We start from the raw sequence: 16,092 nt of genomic DNA on the forward strand, positions 1-16,092 counted from the left end.
GGGGCTGCAATGTAAATTAGGCCCAAACCAGAGTGACCGCTAGCCTGTGCCATGATACGATCTATCCCCACTGACGCATACAAAGTTGGGACACCCACCAAGAAACTTGCAGTGACAAATGTGGCAAGGGCCCTGGACAGGTTAGAAAGAACATCGCTCCCTACGACCTGCGTGTTCAGACATGTGGGGGTGTTAGGCTTCTGTGGTATGTTCCTGTGTTCAACACCTGGCTCATTCCCTGCTATCTCCACCTCCACTGTAAGGCCTTTCTCCGGTGTGCACTTTCTGGTGTCGAATGAGGTTAGACCTGCGGCTGAAGGCTTTCCCACATTCAGTGCACTTGTAAGGTCTAGCTGGGCTGTGAAGTTTCTGGTGGTCAATCAGAGCAGACCTTTGGCTGAAGACTTTGCCGCAGTTGCTGCACTCATGAGGGCTTTCTGTGGTGTGAACTTTTCGGTGCTGAGTAAGTTGTGTGCTCTGGCTGAAGAATTCTCCACATTCACTGCACTCATAGGGTTTTTCTCCAGTATGAACTCTCTGGTGTTGAGTGAGGCCAAAGCTTTGGCTAAAAAGTTTCCCACATTCATTGCACTTGTAAGGCCTTACTCCAGTGTGAACTCTCTGGTGCTTGATGAGGGTGGAGCTTTGGCTAAAGAGTTTCCCACATTCACTGCATTCATAAGGCTTTTCACCAGTGTGAATTCTCTGGTGTTTAATGAGGCTGGGACTTTGGTTAAAGAATTTCCCACATTCACTGCATTCATAAGGCCTTGTTCCTGTGTGCACTCTCCGGTGTTTAATTAGGTTGGAGTTGGAGGTGAAGAATTTTCCACACTCACTACATTTATAAGGCCGTGCCCCAGTGTGAATTCTCTGATGTTCACTAAGGCTGGAGCTTTGGCTAAAGAATTTCCCACAGTGGCTGCACTCATAAGGCCTTTCTCCAGTGTGAATTCGCTGGTGCCGAACAAGCGTGGGTTTGTTACTGAAGGCTTTTCTGCATTCGCTGCATTCATAAGGCCTCTCTCCGGTATGGACTCTCCGGTGCTGAACAAGTATGTGTTTGTAGCTGAAGGTTTTCCCACACTCATTGCACTCATAAGGCCTTTCTCCAGTGTGGACTCTCTGATGCTGAGCAAGTCTGTATTTGCGACAGAAGGCTTTCCCGCATTCACTGCACTTATAGTGCTTTTGTCCATTGCGAAAAGGCTCTGCACAGCTGGTGTCCTTAGGTGGTGGCCCCTGGCTGTGAATGAGCTGGTGCTGGAGAAGACCTGAGCTCTCAGGGAAGGGCTTCCTTGATGTGTGTGTTACACAGCTCTTTGCGTTCCTTCTGAGGGGTTTGTCTCCACTGTGCTCCTTCTGATGCTGGTGAACGTTCCCCTGTGTCCCACACAGTTTCTGGCCAGGGTTTGTTCCCAGGCACTCAGAAGGTGAATGCAAATCACCTTCTGAGTCCAGGCCACGTTCCTGGGTGTCAGCCTTCTTGGTAGAATTTATCTGTGACCGTCCTACAGAAACGTTCTGCTCAGAAGGTGCTGCCTCATCCTCTGTTCCACGCCCACAACCTGAAAGCAGAGAACAGTGACGAGCTTGGGTAGGAGGCCGCCTACCCTCCCCCTGCCTTGACACCAGGGGATCAAGACAAAAGGAGCTGGGGTGGGGTAGTTTGAAGGCAAGGGCTGCATCACAGGACTCACCATGCAGAAGAAACATGGATGGGGTGTACCACAGGGAGGAGGGGCTGGGTCTGCAACTCATATCTTCGGAAATGTGTTCTTGCCAGTGCCTTGGTTATACCAGTGTTCAAGTATTATTTTAAGGGTATGGGTACATACAGACTGTACAACACAGTAAGTGTACGCCAGTGTTGGAGAGCACAGCAGAAGGAGCAATGATCAGTGGCGACCCCAATGAAGGGTAGAAGACAGGGGAGGGATATACTCCTAGGTCTCTTTTGAGAGGAAAAATGACAAGTGGGCAAAATGTCAAAAAAGGGGAGAAGCCTCTGACCTTGGCACCAAACAGTGTTTGAGCCCAGGACACGACATGTTCCTGATAGGATTCCCAGCTCTGTATCACATCCTCCCCCAGTTGGAGTCATGCCCACTTTGTCATGTTATGTGGTGTTCTCCCAGTTCCAGTTGGACAACATGGGATCTAGAAGATGCAAGCCTTTAAGGGAAAGACAGGACAGGTAAGTGGGCAGCACTGGTCCAGGGCAGCCAATCCCAAAACCACCTCAGGAAACAAAAATATCCTGGAAATTGTTACTGAAAGAGCTTCAGAACTGGGGGTTGGTTGGTGAGCTCTTTGTGAAAGCAGGTGTCGTATATATGCCCCAGCGTCAGCAGCCAGAAAGAAGAGGAAAGACAGATTAGCCCAGGACACTGGGGTTGGTGTGAGGGGCCTTACCCAGTGACGCAACAAGTGCAAAGACCTCCAGCATCACATCACGGTACAGTTGTCTCTGAGCCTCATTAAGAAGCCTCCATTCCTCCTGGGAAAAGTACACAGCCACTTCCTCAAAGGTCACAGAGCCCTGGGATGAAGGGGACAGTTATGTCCGTAAGCAGCCTCTCTCTGCAGGACCCCAAAACTACCCCGAACCCCAGCCCACATTCACTCCCATCCCTGCTCCTTATCTGCCCTAGCTCTCCAGCTTAAGCAGTGGTACCCAGTTTCAACAAAGAGGCAGGTGGTCAGAGTGATGCCTTCTGAGCTCTGGGCCTCAGATGCAGGACCCCCATCCTTTTCCTGCAAGACATATGTGAGTCCCCCAGGATCATGCCTCCCAGACATAACCATGTTGGGCCTAGCATTCTCTCAAACTCCTACTCATTGGACCATACCTCCATCATACATCTGATCCCCACCACCAGTTAGCCCATAAAACTGACTTCTGTCTGTGTGTGGCATCTAGGAAGTGCATGCCAAGTGCAGTAATAAATCCCAACCTCCAATGGCCTCCAGCCCTGCAAAGAAGGGGCTTCTCCACCTGACCTTGTTCCTGGCTTAGACCACATGCAGATCTAAATACCCTTGGTCACATTCTGCCTCTACACTGCACATTTTGTGTGTCTTGCCACTTTACCAGGTATAATCCAGGTCCCAGTAACACACTTTTTATGCAAGCTATCTTACGACTTCCTGACAGAACCACCACAAAAGCCTGGTTGGGTGAGGGCCTAGAAGGGTGATTAAGTACCAGTCTGACCATTATTGCTCTGGTCTCAGGTTCACTCCTCTGAAAATCTGGCTACCTGTTGGACTTTCCCCTCCCCATACCTCCCTCTGCATTTCCGATTACTGCTATTCTGTCTTGTCCATCTCCGTGCCATCCATCCTCCACAGCTCTCCTCCCTTGTCCCCCAATGGCAACGCCACTGTAACCTGAACATGCCTCCTTCTATATGAGATCCAGAGTTCTAGATCTCTATCGTGGGACACACAACAGATGCCACAGTGTGGACATCTTGAGAAATGCAGGACCAGCTGTCCATTTGTCACCTATACTTGGGAATCTCTGAAACATTTGAGACTCAACATGGCCAAATCCTAATACCTTGATATTCTCACCAAAAACCATGGAGCCATCTGTGACCTGGTCAGCCCTACTTTAAAAACAAATTCAGGGGCACCTGGGTGAACTCAGCAGGTTAGGCATCTGCCTTGAGCTCAGGTCATGATCCAAGAATGCTGGCATCAGGCTCCCTGCTCACTGGGGAGTCTGCTTCTCCCTTTGACCCTCCCCGCTCTTGTGCTCTCTCTTGCAAATAAATCTTTAAACAAATCCAGGGCACCTGGGTGGCTTAGTTGGTTAAGTATCAGCCTTCAGCTTGGGTCATGATCTCAGGGTCCTGGCATTGGGCTCCCTGCTCAGCAGGGGAGTCTGCTTCTCCCCCTCCTTCTGCTTGTGTGTTCTCTTGCTCACTCTCTCTCAAATAAAGAAATCTTAAAAACCCAAAAGACAAATCCAGAAGCCAAACAGTCTTCTACCTCCACATCTACCACTTTAGCCCAGCTACCAATCCTGATCTAGCCTCGTTTAATGATCTCCTTGTCTCCCTCTTCCCCAGTCTGTAGTGTACTCTATCACCAAGGGCAGCTTCTCAAGACCCGAGCCAGATTCAGTTTTCTCCTCTTCTCCAGAACTGTTTGACTGCTACCATCACTCTCAGAACAGAACCCTGACTTGGCTCCCGGCCCTCTGTTCTCAACAGACATATGAGACCTAGAACACTCCCATCTCAGTCTCACCTCCAAGCCCAAGGCTTTGTACATACTGATACCTAAGACACCTTTCACACCTCACCCCGTTGCTTGCCAAAAGTGGGCACCTCTCTCCATATAACGTCTGACCCGGGCTTAGGGGCTTATCTAGAGTGTCGAGACACCAAGGGCAGGAAGAGTGGCAGCAAAAGAGTTCCAGGACACCTGACACTCACCGGTGCAGGGTCCATAAGTGCTTCTGCTGAAAGCAGAACCTGCAGGAAGAGCAGGGCCATGTTAGTTTAATTCCCATGAGGGATACAAAGTGAAACACGTAATGTTATTTCACATAAAGATGAAAGCTGAAGGGGATAAAGAAAGCATTTATACAAGAAAGTAGAAAGTGTGGAGTTATGCCAAAAGCATGTGTGCATCCTCAGAAATGTCTGTCAGGGTTGTGTTGTGTTTGAGGAATATCCCTTAGGTGAATGAACAACAAGAATAAGAGATAAATTATGTTCAGGTTTATGTGTGGGTGTGCTTCTGAACCTTCCATTTTATTCCTTATTTTATTCTGATTCTTCCTGTGCCAAAAATACATTCTTCTCTTCCTATACCTTGTAGTTGGCCCTAATAGCTGGTTAGGTATGTGACTCCTTATACTTTTTTTTCAAGTTTGTCAATAAATGTTCAGAAAGATATTGCAAATATATTTTCTCCCATGGTAGAGAAGTAAACCAAACCCCTAGTCACTTGATTACACCTTCGAAATAAAGCTCTGCTAAAGAGGTTGTCGCTGGGGCTCCAGTAAAGGTGCTTAGGGCAACTGCATTTCTGACTGTTTCAACTTAAGAGAAAGGAAAGGAAACAAGCTAGGACCTAACCTTTCTTCCATCCTCATTATATAAAATTCTTTCCTTTGAAGCATTACTTTCTATCCTTACAATGATTAAATTTCTGCCTATCTTAGCAAAATACCTTAACTGAGATAACCCATCATCATGTTCTCTTGGAGTAATACCAAAGGCAGATGATAGAAGAGTATAACCACTTAAAAAACAAAAATCTTGTGGGTGTGAGTATAAAAGTTTATGGTAATGTTAAGTGTGTGTTTAAAAAGATAAAAGATTGATCAGAAAGTGAAAATGTTAGTTTAAGCACAATAATTTTAATAAATTTAAATCACAATTTAGGAAAACTGCATCATTAGACAAAAAGAATCTCAAAAACAACAAACAACAACAACAAAAACCCAGCCAAAGAATATATCCATAAAGGGGGCGCCTGGGTGGCTCAGATGGTTAAGCGTCTGCCTTCGGCTCAGGTCATGATTCCAGGGTCCTGGGATCAAGCCCCAAGTCGGGCTCCTGGCTTAGCGGGGAGCCTGCTTCTCCCTCTCCCTCTGCCTCCCCCGCTGCTCATGCTCGCTCTCTCTCTGTATCTCTGTGTCTCAAATGAATAAATAAATTCTTTCAAAAAAAAAAAAAAAGAATATATCCATAAAGGGTAAGATCAATGAGAAAGGAAGAACAAATCTTGACAATATTCATAAGAGTACCCAAAACAATGTGGAGGAAAGTACACACACCTCACACCTAGATTTCATAACAAACTGGAGCCACAAAACCCGAACCCAACACTACCAAAAGATTCAAAGCAACCAAAGCCAAAACTTTTACGTTATATGTGTTATTAAAGGATGCCAAGGGGCACCTGGGTGGCTCAGGTCATGATCTCAGGGTTGTGAGATCAAGCCCCACGTGAGGCTGCTTGGGATTCTTCCTCTCCTTCCTCCCCTTCCCCTGCTTCATGCTCTCTTACTAAAATAAATCATCTTTTAAAAAAAAGGATGCCAGGGTTGGAGGAAATATTCAAATAGGAAAAGCCATTAAGGTCCTGGAAAGTAAGAGGGAAGAAAGCAGAAACAATGTGTGTTTCACCATAAAAATAAATGCATGCTTGGTGTGACTGCAAAAGAGGTGATATAACATTATAAAGCTGTTCCGGTAAGAAAAGTATTGGCACAGAAATTAGGTTGAAAAAACTAGATCTCATAAAGTGGGGCACCCATGGGTCTTGATGCTTCAGTGGTGGTATGGAGCATTAAAAGAGCTTATAAATTACTCTGTGTGGCAAGACAAATTTAGACCTCCACTTTAAATGATGCACACACAAAAAAGTAATTCCAGCTGGAGAGGCTTAGATGGGAAGACAAAAATTACATCTCTTAGGAGTTAATAAATGAACAGATTTCTCAAACCAAAGCATCGTAGTAAAGAACCCCACTACATTATAATAAAAGGGCTCCTGATGGGCACCTGGGTGGCTCAGTCGTTAAGCATCTGTCTGCCTTCGGCTCAGGTCATGATCCCAGGATCCTGGGATCGAGCCCCGCATCAGGCTCCCTGCTCTGCGGGAAGCCTGCTTCTCCCTCTCCCACTCCCCCTGCTTGTGTTCCTGCTCTCGCTGTCTCTCTCTGTCAAATAAATAAAATCTTTAAAAAAAAAAAATAAAACCAAGTGGCATTTGGGGGCGCCTGGGTGGCTCAGTTGGTTAAGCGTCTGCCTTCAGCTCAGGTCATGATCCCAGGGTCCTGGGATCGAGTCCCACATCGGGCTCCCTGCTTGGCGGGAAGCCTGCTTCTCCCTCTCCCACTCCCACTCCCCCTGCTTGTGTTCCCTCTCTGGCTGTGTCTCTGTCAAATAAATAAATAAAATCTTAAAAAAAAAAAAGGGCTCCTGTTGTCATAAAAACTGAAATGACAAGCCACACAGGTGAGCAAAAATTACACAAATTCTTGAACCCCCCATTATTGTTAAAAAAAAAAATCTAAGATTTGAATATCTAATAAATTGAAATCTTGGGTATGTAAACAAGAATTCCAGCAAGCACTTTTTACAAATGTAATGGTAATCATTAAAGCAAAACTCAGTAAGGCTGACCTCGCAAGCCTGACACTGGCCCAGTGCTAGTAACACTATAGAAATTAGTAAATACTGTAAGCTGCTATGGGTATATAGATTTGGTAACATTCTGAAAACCAGTCTGGCATTATAAAGTAAATTTAAACTTTTCACTACTTGTAGAAATCTATCCTTAATACATATATGCTAGACAACTGTGTGCTTTATCCCAGAACATGTGGCTATAGTAGCAATGTATAAATGCAGAAAACCATGGGCAACACCTAAAAAGACATTTTATTCATATATTCATACTATAGAATACTGCACAGAAAACGGACAGATGTAAAAAGTTAAAGTCACAACATACTATTGTGATGCCAGTTCTTTCAAATGAAAAGTGTTTCAAAACACATGGAAACCAATAAACATCAAGACAACAAAAGATGCTTACTTGAAACATCAGACAACAGCTTAACTCTGGAGATTGGGATAACTGTTGTGGAAAGACTTGCACAGCTGGCTTCTGGGGTCCAATTTATACCCCATTTCTTCACTTGGCCAGAGCGAACATTAATTAGAATGCAGCGATCAGGCCGGCAGGGGGAGCTCTCAACCCGACCACGCGCTTTCCTTTGCAAACTCAACAGAACACAGGTGGAATCTACTAAGAGCGACTACTTCACTAGCCTACAACAGCCCAGCCAATGAGAAGCCACCATACTTACAACGCCCACTTTGCCCCAACGGGCAATACTCCTGCTATTCCCGAATTAAATCCAAACAAACCGGGCGCCTGGGGGGGTCAGTTGGTTAAGCGACTGCCTTCGGCTCGGGTCATGATCCTGAAGGCCCGGGATCGAGTCCCGCATCGGGCTCCCTGCTCAGCGGGGAGTCTGCTTCTCCCTCTGACCCTCCCCCCTCTCATGTTCTCCCTCTCATTCTCTCTCAAATAAATAAATAAAATCTTAAAAAAAAAAAAATCGAAACAAACCCATTTGTGGTGGCAAAATAACTAGCCGTTTTACTTTTTAAGGTTAACAGTAACAATTACAAGTACTGGTTACTTAACTGCACATGTACGTTCTGTGCAAGTCTCTTCGGGCATGTCTTATTTCAAAATTTGGAACACCGTCCCAAGAACAAAAATACGAAATTTTAAAGCAGAATTGGGTGAGGGCCCAGATGCAGAGAAACGCAGCACTTACCTGAATTGGTATCACCACGGCAGCTGCGGGGACGAGCGTGGCACCGCAGTCTTCAGCCCCGGCGACAGCTATGTCGGATCTCGGAGCAGCCGGCGCAGCGTCTCTCTCCTCCCGTTACCTCAGGCAGGCCCAGCAATCCAGAGCTTCCGACCGCGGGAGGGAACCAACTTTCCAAGATGTCGCTGGAGGCCAACGCCGGAAGGCCCGCCCAGATGCCGTCCTTAGGCCGGAAGTGCCTCTCCTGAGCCCTCATTCACCCAGTAAAGGGGACGCGCGGCGCACTGCCTTCCGGGTAATGTAGTTCTGAGGGAGCCAGGGGATCCACGACGGTCTCCATTCCTGACCTCAGGAACTGCCCAGCCACACCAAGAAAGGCGCTGGGTAGGGATGGCTGCAGGCTTTGAGGAAGGGGCGGGGCTCCAGCTTCTTGGGTCACACCCAGATTACCATGGAATGTAGTCTGTGCTGATCACAGAAATGTACTGAGACATACGTATGATTTCTGATGTTCCCCCAACCTACAAATGGTTACTCAGACACAAAGTGCATCCACGCACAGCTGGGACCTAAAATACTGTCTTACTGCTTTTCAGGTACATGTTAGACTGAAACTTCAGAATCAAATGGAGTTTTTCTATTAGAAACAAGGTAGAGGGGCTCAGTCCGTTAAGCATCTGACTTTGGCTCAGGTCATGATCTCTGGGTCCTGGGATCAGCTTGCCTCCAGCTCACAGGGGAGTCTGCTTGACCCTCTCCCCCTCCTCCCACTTGTGCTCACTCTCAAATAAATCTTAAAGAACAAAACAAAAAGCTGATAATTATATCCAGCCCTTACTCCACGTATTACATTCTTTCTTAGATCCTAAGACCGATCTTAAAAGAGTGAGTGACTTACCACATGGGGAAAGGGGGCTTATGAACACTGAGACGAAAAGGATGAGGAGAAACTGGACACCTCACACACAGTTAGCAGTAATGTAAAATGGTGCCAGCATTATGGAAAACAGTTCCTCAAAAAAAAATGACCATATTACCATATGATCCAGCAGTTCTACTTTTGGGGGATATATGCAAAAATAATTGGAAAGCAAGGTGCTGAAGAAATCTTTGAAAGTAAGGTGTTAAAGAAATATTTGTACAAGCGTGCCCATAGTAGCATTATTCATAATACCCAAAAGAGGTAGAAGCAACTCCCGGTCCATGGACGGATGAATGGATAGAGAGAATGAATGGATAAAGAAAATATGCCATATACATACAATGAGATACTATTCAACCTTAAAGAGAAGGAAATTCAGACAGATTAACACACAAGATATAGCATGGATGAAACTTGACAAGGATACTATGCTATATGAAACAGAACAGTGGGTGTCAAGGGATTGAGGGAAGGGGAAAATGGCGAGTTGGGTAATGGATTTAAGTTTAACAAGATGAAAAGAGTTATAGATATCCATTGTAGGTGAATGTACTTAACATTCCTGAACCGAACCCTTAAAAACAAGATGGCAAATTTCATGTGATGTGTATTTTACCACAACTTTTAAAACAAAACTATGTAAAACAAAACCATGTACGAGTTTTTTTTCCAATGCTAATTTAGAACACACTTTTGGCTGACATCTTTCCCCATCTGCTCTACTCACGAGTTCAAGTTCTTTCCCAGATGCTGAATGAGTTGGGAGTCTTCGCTAAAAGAATTTCCCACATTCCCTACACGCACGCCTTGCTTATTAATGAGATTGGTTTGTACCTAAATACTTCCCCACTTTAGCTGCACTTGTAAAGTTTCCTCCAGCGTGCATTTTCTGGTGACCGACGAAGCAAGACTTTCTAACAAAGGCCTTGCTATATGCTGAACTCATAAAACCTCGGCCTGGTGTATTCTTTGGTGTTAAGTCAAGATTTTTGTGTAATTCCCTGCATTTTCTGATGCTGAAGGAGGTGGGACTTTCTGATGAAGGCCTTCCCACATTCACGGCACAAACAAGGCCCTTCTTCAATGTGACTGCTCTGCTGTTTAAGGAGACTGGAGTTTTGTGTGAAAGACTTCCTGCATTCACTGCACTCTTTCTACGCTATGAACTTCCTGGTGGCTAGTAAGTGTGGAGTTGTACCTAAAGATTTTCCCACATTGGCTGCATTTAAAAACCCTTTCTTGGGGCGCCTGGGTGGCTCAGTCGTTAAGCATCTGCCTTCGGCTCAGGTCATGATCCCAGGATCCTGGGATCGAGCCCTGCATCGGGCTCCCTGCTCTGCGGGAAGCCTGCTTCTCCCTCTCCCACTCCCCCTGCTTGTGTTCCCTCTCTCGCTGTGTCTCTGTCAAATAAATAAAATCTTTAAAACAAACAAAAAAACCCTTTCTTTACTGTGACTGCTGAAATGTTTACTGAGGTTAGAGTTGTACCTAAAAAATGTCCCACTTTCGCTACACTCTAAGGCCCTTCTGCAGCGTGCACTTTCTGGGACTCTACAAGCATGTCCTGTGGCTGAAGGCTTTCCCATACCCGCTGCACTTACAACCATTTTGTCCACTTTCAAAAGTTTCTCCACTCGGTGTCCCTGTGTGGCTTCAACCCACTGAGAGTGACTGGGCGGGGTGGGAGGGTGGGGGATGGGGAGAAAGACTGTAAAGTCCTCTCCACCCTCCCTCTATACCAAGGTCTTCTCTGCCATATAAACAGTGGTCCAAATGAAGGGCTCCCCTCATTTTCCTTTAGGGAAAGTTTATCTCTATTCTGCTGCTTCTGACGCTGCTGCAGGTTTGCCCCACAAATGTGCAGACCTCGCTCAGGGTGTGTTCCATCATGCTCAGCCAAGTGCAAAATGTCTTTCCAGAGCAGGACACACATCTCCCAGGGCTGGGACTTCTGGATGGATGGGCCTGGCTTTGGGGTCCTGACCTGTGACCCTCCTACAGAAACATCTTGCTCTGAAGGGGCCTCCTCATCCTGGGCTCCATGCCAGCAACCTGTAAGCAGAGAAATGCTGGTGAAGTGCCTGCTGACTTCATTGGGAGGAGGCGGCCCTATCGGGAAAGTGTGCCAGACACACCCACGGACGAGGCCACGGGACTGCTGACGGGCAAGGGGGACCCGAGACAGTGAGAGGAAGGCCTGCTGTGCAGGGCTCAGCCTGGCATGCTCCCATGATGGGAGAGCCCTGACTCTGGGGAAGGACACGAGGAAGGGGGAAGTGCAGGGACGAGAGGCGGGCTCCCCAACTCCCTCCTCTGCAAATGACTTTCAACAAGGCCAGAGCTGCTGGTGACTGGTGAGCACTGATGCAAGACTGGGTCCATACGCAGAAATGTGTGATTGCAACACAGCAGCTGGTGTTCAGAGACTATTTAAAGATATGTGCAGCCCTCCAAGGAAGCAGTGGAAGGCAAAAGATGAGAGCCCAACGTCAGAGTGGAAATATTAGTGGGAAAGAAAAGGTAAAAATGAGGTGTGGCCACTGTCCTAGGCATCACACGACGGTGGGCACGGGACAGATGCTCCGTGTGAGGGCCACATTCCTTTGAGCCTCTCTTGATGTTGCAGAAGTAATGTCCAACCTGTCAGGTACACGGGGCCCTCCTATTGCTCAATGTGAGCAACCACCTGGGCCTGAAGAGGCCAGTCCTTGGGGAAGACAGGGAAAGCGAGTGGCCAAGACCCACCCAGAGTGACCTACCTCACATCGACATCCCACATTCTAAATTTACAATGCCTTCAGAGGAAGGTCTTTAAAAAAAACAACCCAAACAGTCCCTACAAGTGGTGACCAGATCAGTGCCTTAAGTTACTGGGACAGGCAGTCCTGAAAGTATATTAGCAAGAGGGACGGGAAGGCCTGGGGCACAGAGGTTCCAAGCATGCAGAGAGAGGCACCCGACCACAGACAGGCAAGGGAACGGTGCCAAAACCCCCAGACCCACACAGGAGGCATTTCTTTGGCCTTCTCACGTGCCAGTCTGCACACAGAGCCCAGGGGGTACACTGCAAATGCAACTAGCATCCTCATCTGCCCCAGTCCTGCATCAGAACACCAAAGTCCCCTGGCATGAGAGAACAGCTCTCATTTTCAGGTATCTGCCCCCAACTCTGTTTCTTGCTTTAGCTCAGCCGCAGAGACCTGTGTGAGGATCTAGCTCATAAGCAAGCTTGACGTTCTCTCACCACCTGACCCTTGTTCAAAGCCCTAGACTAGCAATGCTTCTGGCTGATCCCATTTCCCTCAACTACTCTACCAGCCTGAATGAAACAATCCCAGCAAGAGTCACCAGGAACCCTGCTGCATCCACTGAGGGGTGAAAGGCCCCGTCCTGCCCCGGTATCTGGCCTTCACTGGAGAGGCACTTCAGCATCCATCTTATGTCCACTCAGAAGGCTTTACAACCTCCACCCTTCACCTCACATGCACACCCCCCCAACACGACTGTCCAGGTGCCCACCTGAGACACAGACTTAGCCCCCTCCTTCCCTTGCCTTGTCCCTAGTGGTGCTACCACCATAATATAAAGATGCCTCCTATGAAATCAGACCCACAGCTTTACTGGGGTCCACATGCCAAGTACTATACTGTGGTTGTCTCCAATCTGAAGGCCTCCACTGAACTCTAGATCTGTGGGTCCAACAGCCAACTGGACACATCCAAAAGTCTCTGGAACATTTCTGACGTAGCCAAGAATGGATTATTCACATTTCCTCTGAAAATCCCTTCTACCACTGACTTCCCACATCCTAATTGATGGAATATCCATTCTTCCAAATAAGGCCCCAAACAACAGGCCTGTTCCTCACTCCCCGTTTCCATGTCATCTCCCAGCTCCCTCTCTCTCCACATCAGAAAATGTTCTGCACTCTGTGCAGAACGCATCCAGAAGGCAACTCCCTCCTGTCTGGCCACTACCAGCAGTCACTCGCTGCAGTGTCCATCTGCAGACCCCCAGTCTGTCCACCACTCTGTAGCCACGGGAATCTGTTAAAATCTGGATCAGATCACCTCTCTCCTCAGCTCCAAACCTTCCCTAGGTCCCACTGTCCTCAGATTTGAGGCCCAGAACCTAAGGCTGTCATTCTAGGCCTGATTTCTGTGTGCCCTGACCTCTCACCCCACCACCTCGCCATCACACTCCCTAGCCCATCAGATATAATAGGAACGGGAAGCTTCCTAAACAACCCCAGCTAAGTTGCACCTGCAGGCATTTGAACACTCTGGATCTGTGCCCAGGATGCATGTTACATCCTACCCAGTCGGTTGTCAGCAATGCAGCTGACCCACGGAACCCAGACTGAGTTCAGGACCCTGGGCTTTGTGGAACCACAGGATTGTCCTGAAAGAGAGAGAACAGATGAAGATTCTCAGAACATCACCATTCCCTATATTGGGTCGCCTTAACCACAGGGGTGAAAATTAGGGTGGGTGAGAGCCTGGGACACCCTCTATTCATTGTTGCAGGGTCCAGAAGCATTTCTGCCACCACCATGGGACCCTGTGGAAGGAGGGAAGCCATGAGAAATGGGACCCATGGTAGGATCCTATAAGGTGAGCTGAACCACGGTCCAAACTGAGCTCCTCAGGCCTCACTGCTGCCTCTTACTAGCTGTGTGACTCTGGAAAGACTGAACCTTCCTGAGCATCAGTGCCCTTATTCCATAAAATGGGAAGAAGACGGTTTTCCACCTCAGAGGGCTGATACTGATACCACACCTACGAAGTACACACTATGTATCAGCTATCACTGTCCACAACATCAATGGTTTTGTCTATGTTTTCAGGGCAAGTGAAGTGGTAGGGCTTTAAAAATTTGATTGTGGGGTGTTATACGCAAACAATGAATCATGGAACACTCCATCAAAAACTAATGATGTAATGTATGGTGATTAACATAACAGTAAAAAATTAAAAAGAAATTTGATTGTGTATTCCTCCCACTTTTCAAAGGTTTAAGAGGATGTGTTACACAAAACTTCTATCATAACCCAATACTTAAAGGTAAGTTAACATTTAAACCATTAAGTATTTGGATAAATTTAAGTAATTCAGTGCATTCATTTCTAATTGCCTGCCTATGTGTACGTATTTGGAGGGTGGTTGCTTCATTAGTGTTCAAAGGGAGGCACTGAGCCCTACTAGTCTTGTACTATAATCCTCTGAAGATAGCATGCAGGGAGCCCTTGACTGGACAGTGGATGGGAGGTGAGGCGGTGGTACCCTGGTCAGGGACCCAGCTGCTCCACTAACCCAGCTGACCTTTGCCTTGTTCCATAGGGAGTGGTCTTGAAAGTCTGCTTAGCCTACAAGGCGGAGAAGCTACACCAACTCACACCTCAGTCTCCATGCCAGGCCAGCGCCTTACCTTACCTGGACCTCCCTTTCTACATACACACGCCAGAATTCATCCTACACCAGGACTGCTCCTTTCTGAAAGAGCATCAGGGATACATGCCCACCTGTGCCCTGCCCTCTGGTCTCAGCGCCCCCGGCCGCCGAACCTCACTGCAGAGCCCATCTGAAAGAACAACCTTAAGAGTCTCCTTCTTTAGGGGCATCTGAGTGGCTCAGTCAGTTAAGTGTCCAACTCTTGTTTTTGGCTTAGGTCATGATTTCAGGGTCCTGGGATTAAGCCCCACGTCAGGCTCCATGATGGGCAGGAAGCCTGCTTAAGATTCTCTCTCCCTCTGCCCCTCCCCCCCTAAAAAACAACAACAACGAACTTCAGATGGTCTTTCACCTCCCTCCTTTTGCTCACAGACATATTGGATGCAGCAGGAAATCGTCGACTCTATCTTTACGATCTATCCAAACTCATCACAGCTTTGCTCTAGTGCTGCTCTGGTCTAGCCCTACCACAAATTCTCCTGGATCTATTGCAGCGTCCTCCTCATGGGTCTCCCTGCCTCCATTTCCTATCCATTATTCAACAACTTGAAACTTCAAATCTGGAGACGCCTGGACGGCTCAGTCGGTTAAGTGTCTGCCTCAGCTCGGGTCATGATCCCAGAGTCCTGGGATCAAGTCCCACATCAAGCTTGCTGCTCAACAGGCAACCTGCTTCTCCCCTGCCTGCTGCTCCCCCTGCCTGTGCTTACTCTCTCTCTGGCAAATAAATAATATCTTAAAAACAAAAACAAAAAAAAACCTTCAAATCTGGATATGCCCCTAAATTAGGTCCCTGGAACCAATTCCAAGAAGTGTGTGTGTGTGGAACCAATTCCAAGAAGTGTGTGTGTGTGTGTGTGTGTGTGTGTGTGTGTAGACAGAGGGAGACAGAATCGTAAACAGACTCTGTGCTGAGCTCATAGCCTGAGGTGGGACTCAATCTCATGACCCTCAGATCACAACCTGAGCCGAAACCAAGAGTCGGATGCTTAACCGACTGTGCCACCCGGGTGCCCCAACACAAGGCAATTCTTAAAAGCCAGCAAGATGTCCAAGCATTCAATTCAATTCTGACACTATCAGGAAGTAGCATCAGATTCACAGGTTAACGTCAGTCCTAAAAGAGCGCACTCCCACCTTCAACACCCTGCCATTCCAGATGCCATTTGCAAGCCAGGCTGTTACTTGTGCTTCTCAAGACCCTCTCCTCAGGTTTAAGTGATCTGCTGGAATGGCTCACAAAACTCAGAAAAACATTTTTCTTTTTTTTTTTTAAAGATTTTATTTATTTATTGAATGAGAGAGAGAAAGCACATGAGAGGGGGGAGGGTCAGAGGGAGAAGCAGACTCCCCGCCGAGCAGGGAGCCCGATGCGGGACTCGATCCAGGGACTCCGGGAT

The 16,092-nt window shown here is 47.4% G+C and overlaps 1 protein-coding gene and 1 long non-coding RNA gene across 2 annotated transcripts; both read right to left on the bottom strand.

Moving 5' to 3' along the window:
- Positions 1-219: 219 nt before the first annotated feature.
- On the bottom strand, positions 220-1,761 carry LOC110573656 (zinc finger protein OZF-like). Its single transcript, XM_021682275.2, has 2 exons — positions 1,701-1,761; positions 220-1,568 (listed from the first exon to the last, which is right to left on the bottom strand). The coding sequence occupies exons 1-2, from the start codon at positions 1,759-1,761 to the stop codon at positions 232-234; spliced, it is 1,398 nt and encodes a 465-aa protein (XP_021537950.1). The 3' UTR covers positions 220-231.
- A 728-nt stretch (positions 1,762-2,489) lies between these two features.
- Positions 2,490-8,451, bottom strand: LOC110573744. Its single transcript, XR_002479924.1, has 3 exons — positions 8,324-8,451; positions 4,449-4,487; positions 2,490-2,542 (listed from the first exon to the last, which is right to left on the bottom strand). It is a non-coding gene; the product is annotated as an uncharacterized LOC110573744 (long non-coding RNA).
- Between the last annotated feature and the right edge of the window lie 7,641 nt (positions 8,452-16,092).

The sequence above is a fragment of the Neomonachus schauinslandi genome, chromosome 16, assembly GCF_002201575.2.
Source record: "Neomonachus schauinslandi chromosome 16, ASM220157v2, whole genome shotgun sequence".
NCBI classification, from domain to species: Eukaryota; Metazoa; Chordata; class Mammalia; order Carnivora; family Phocidae; genus Neomonachus; species Neomonachus schauinslandi.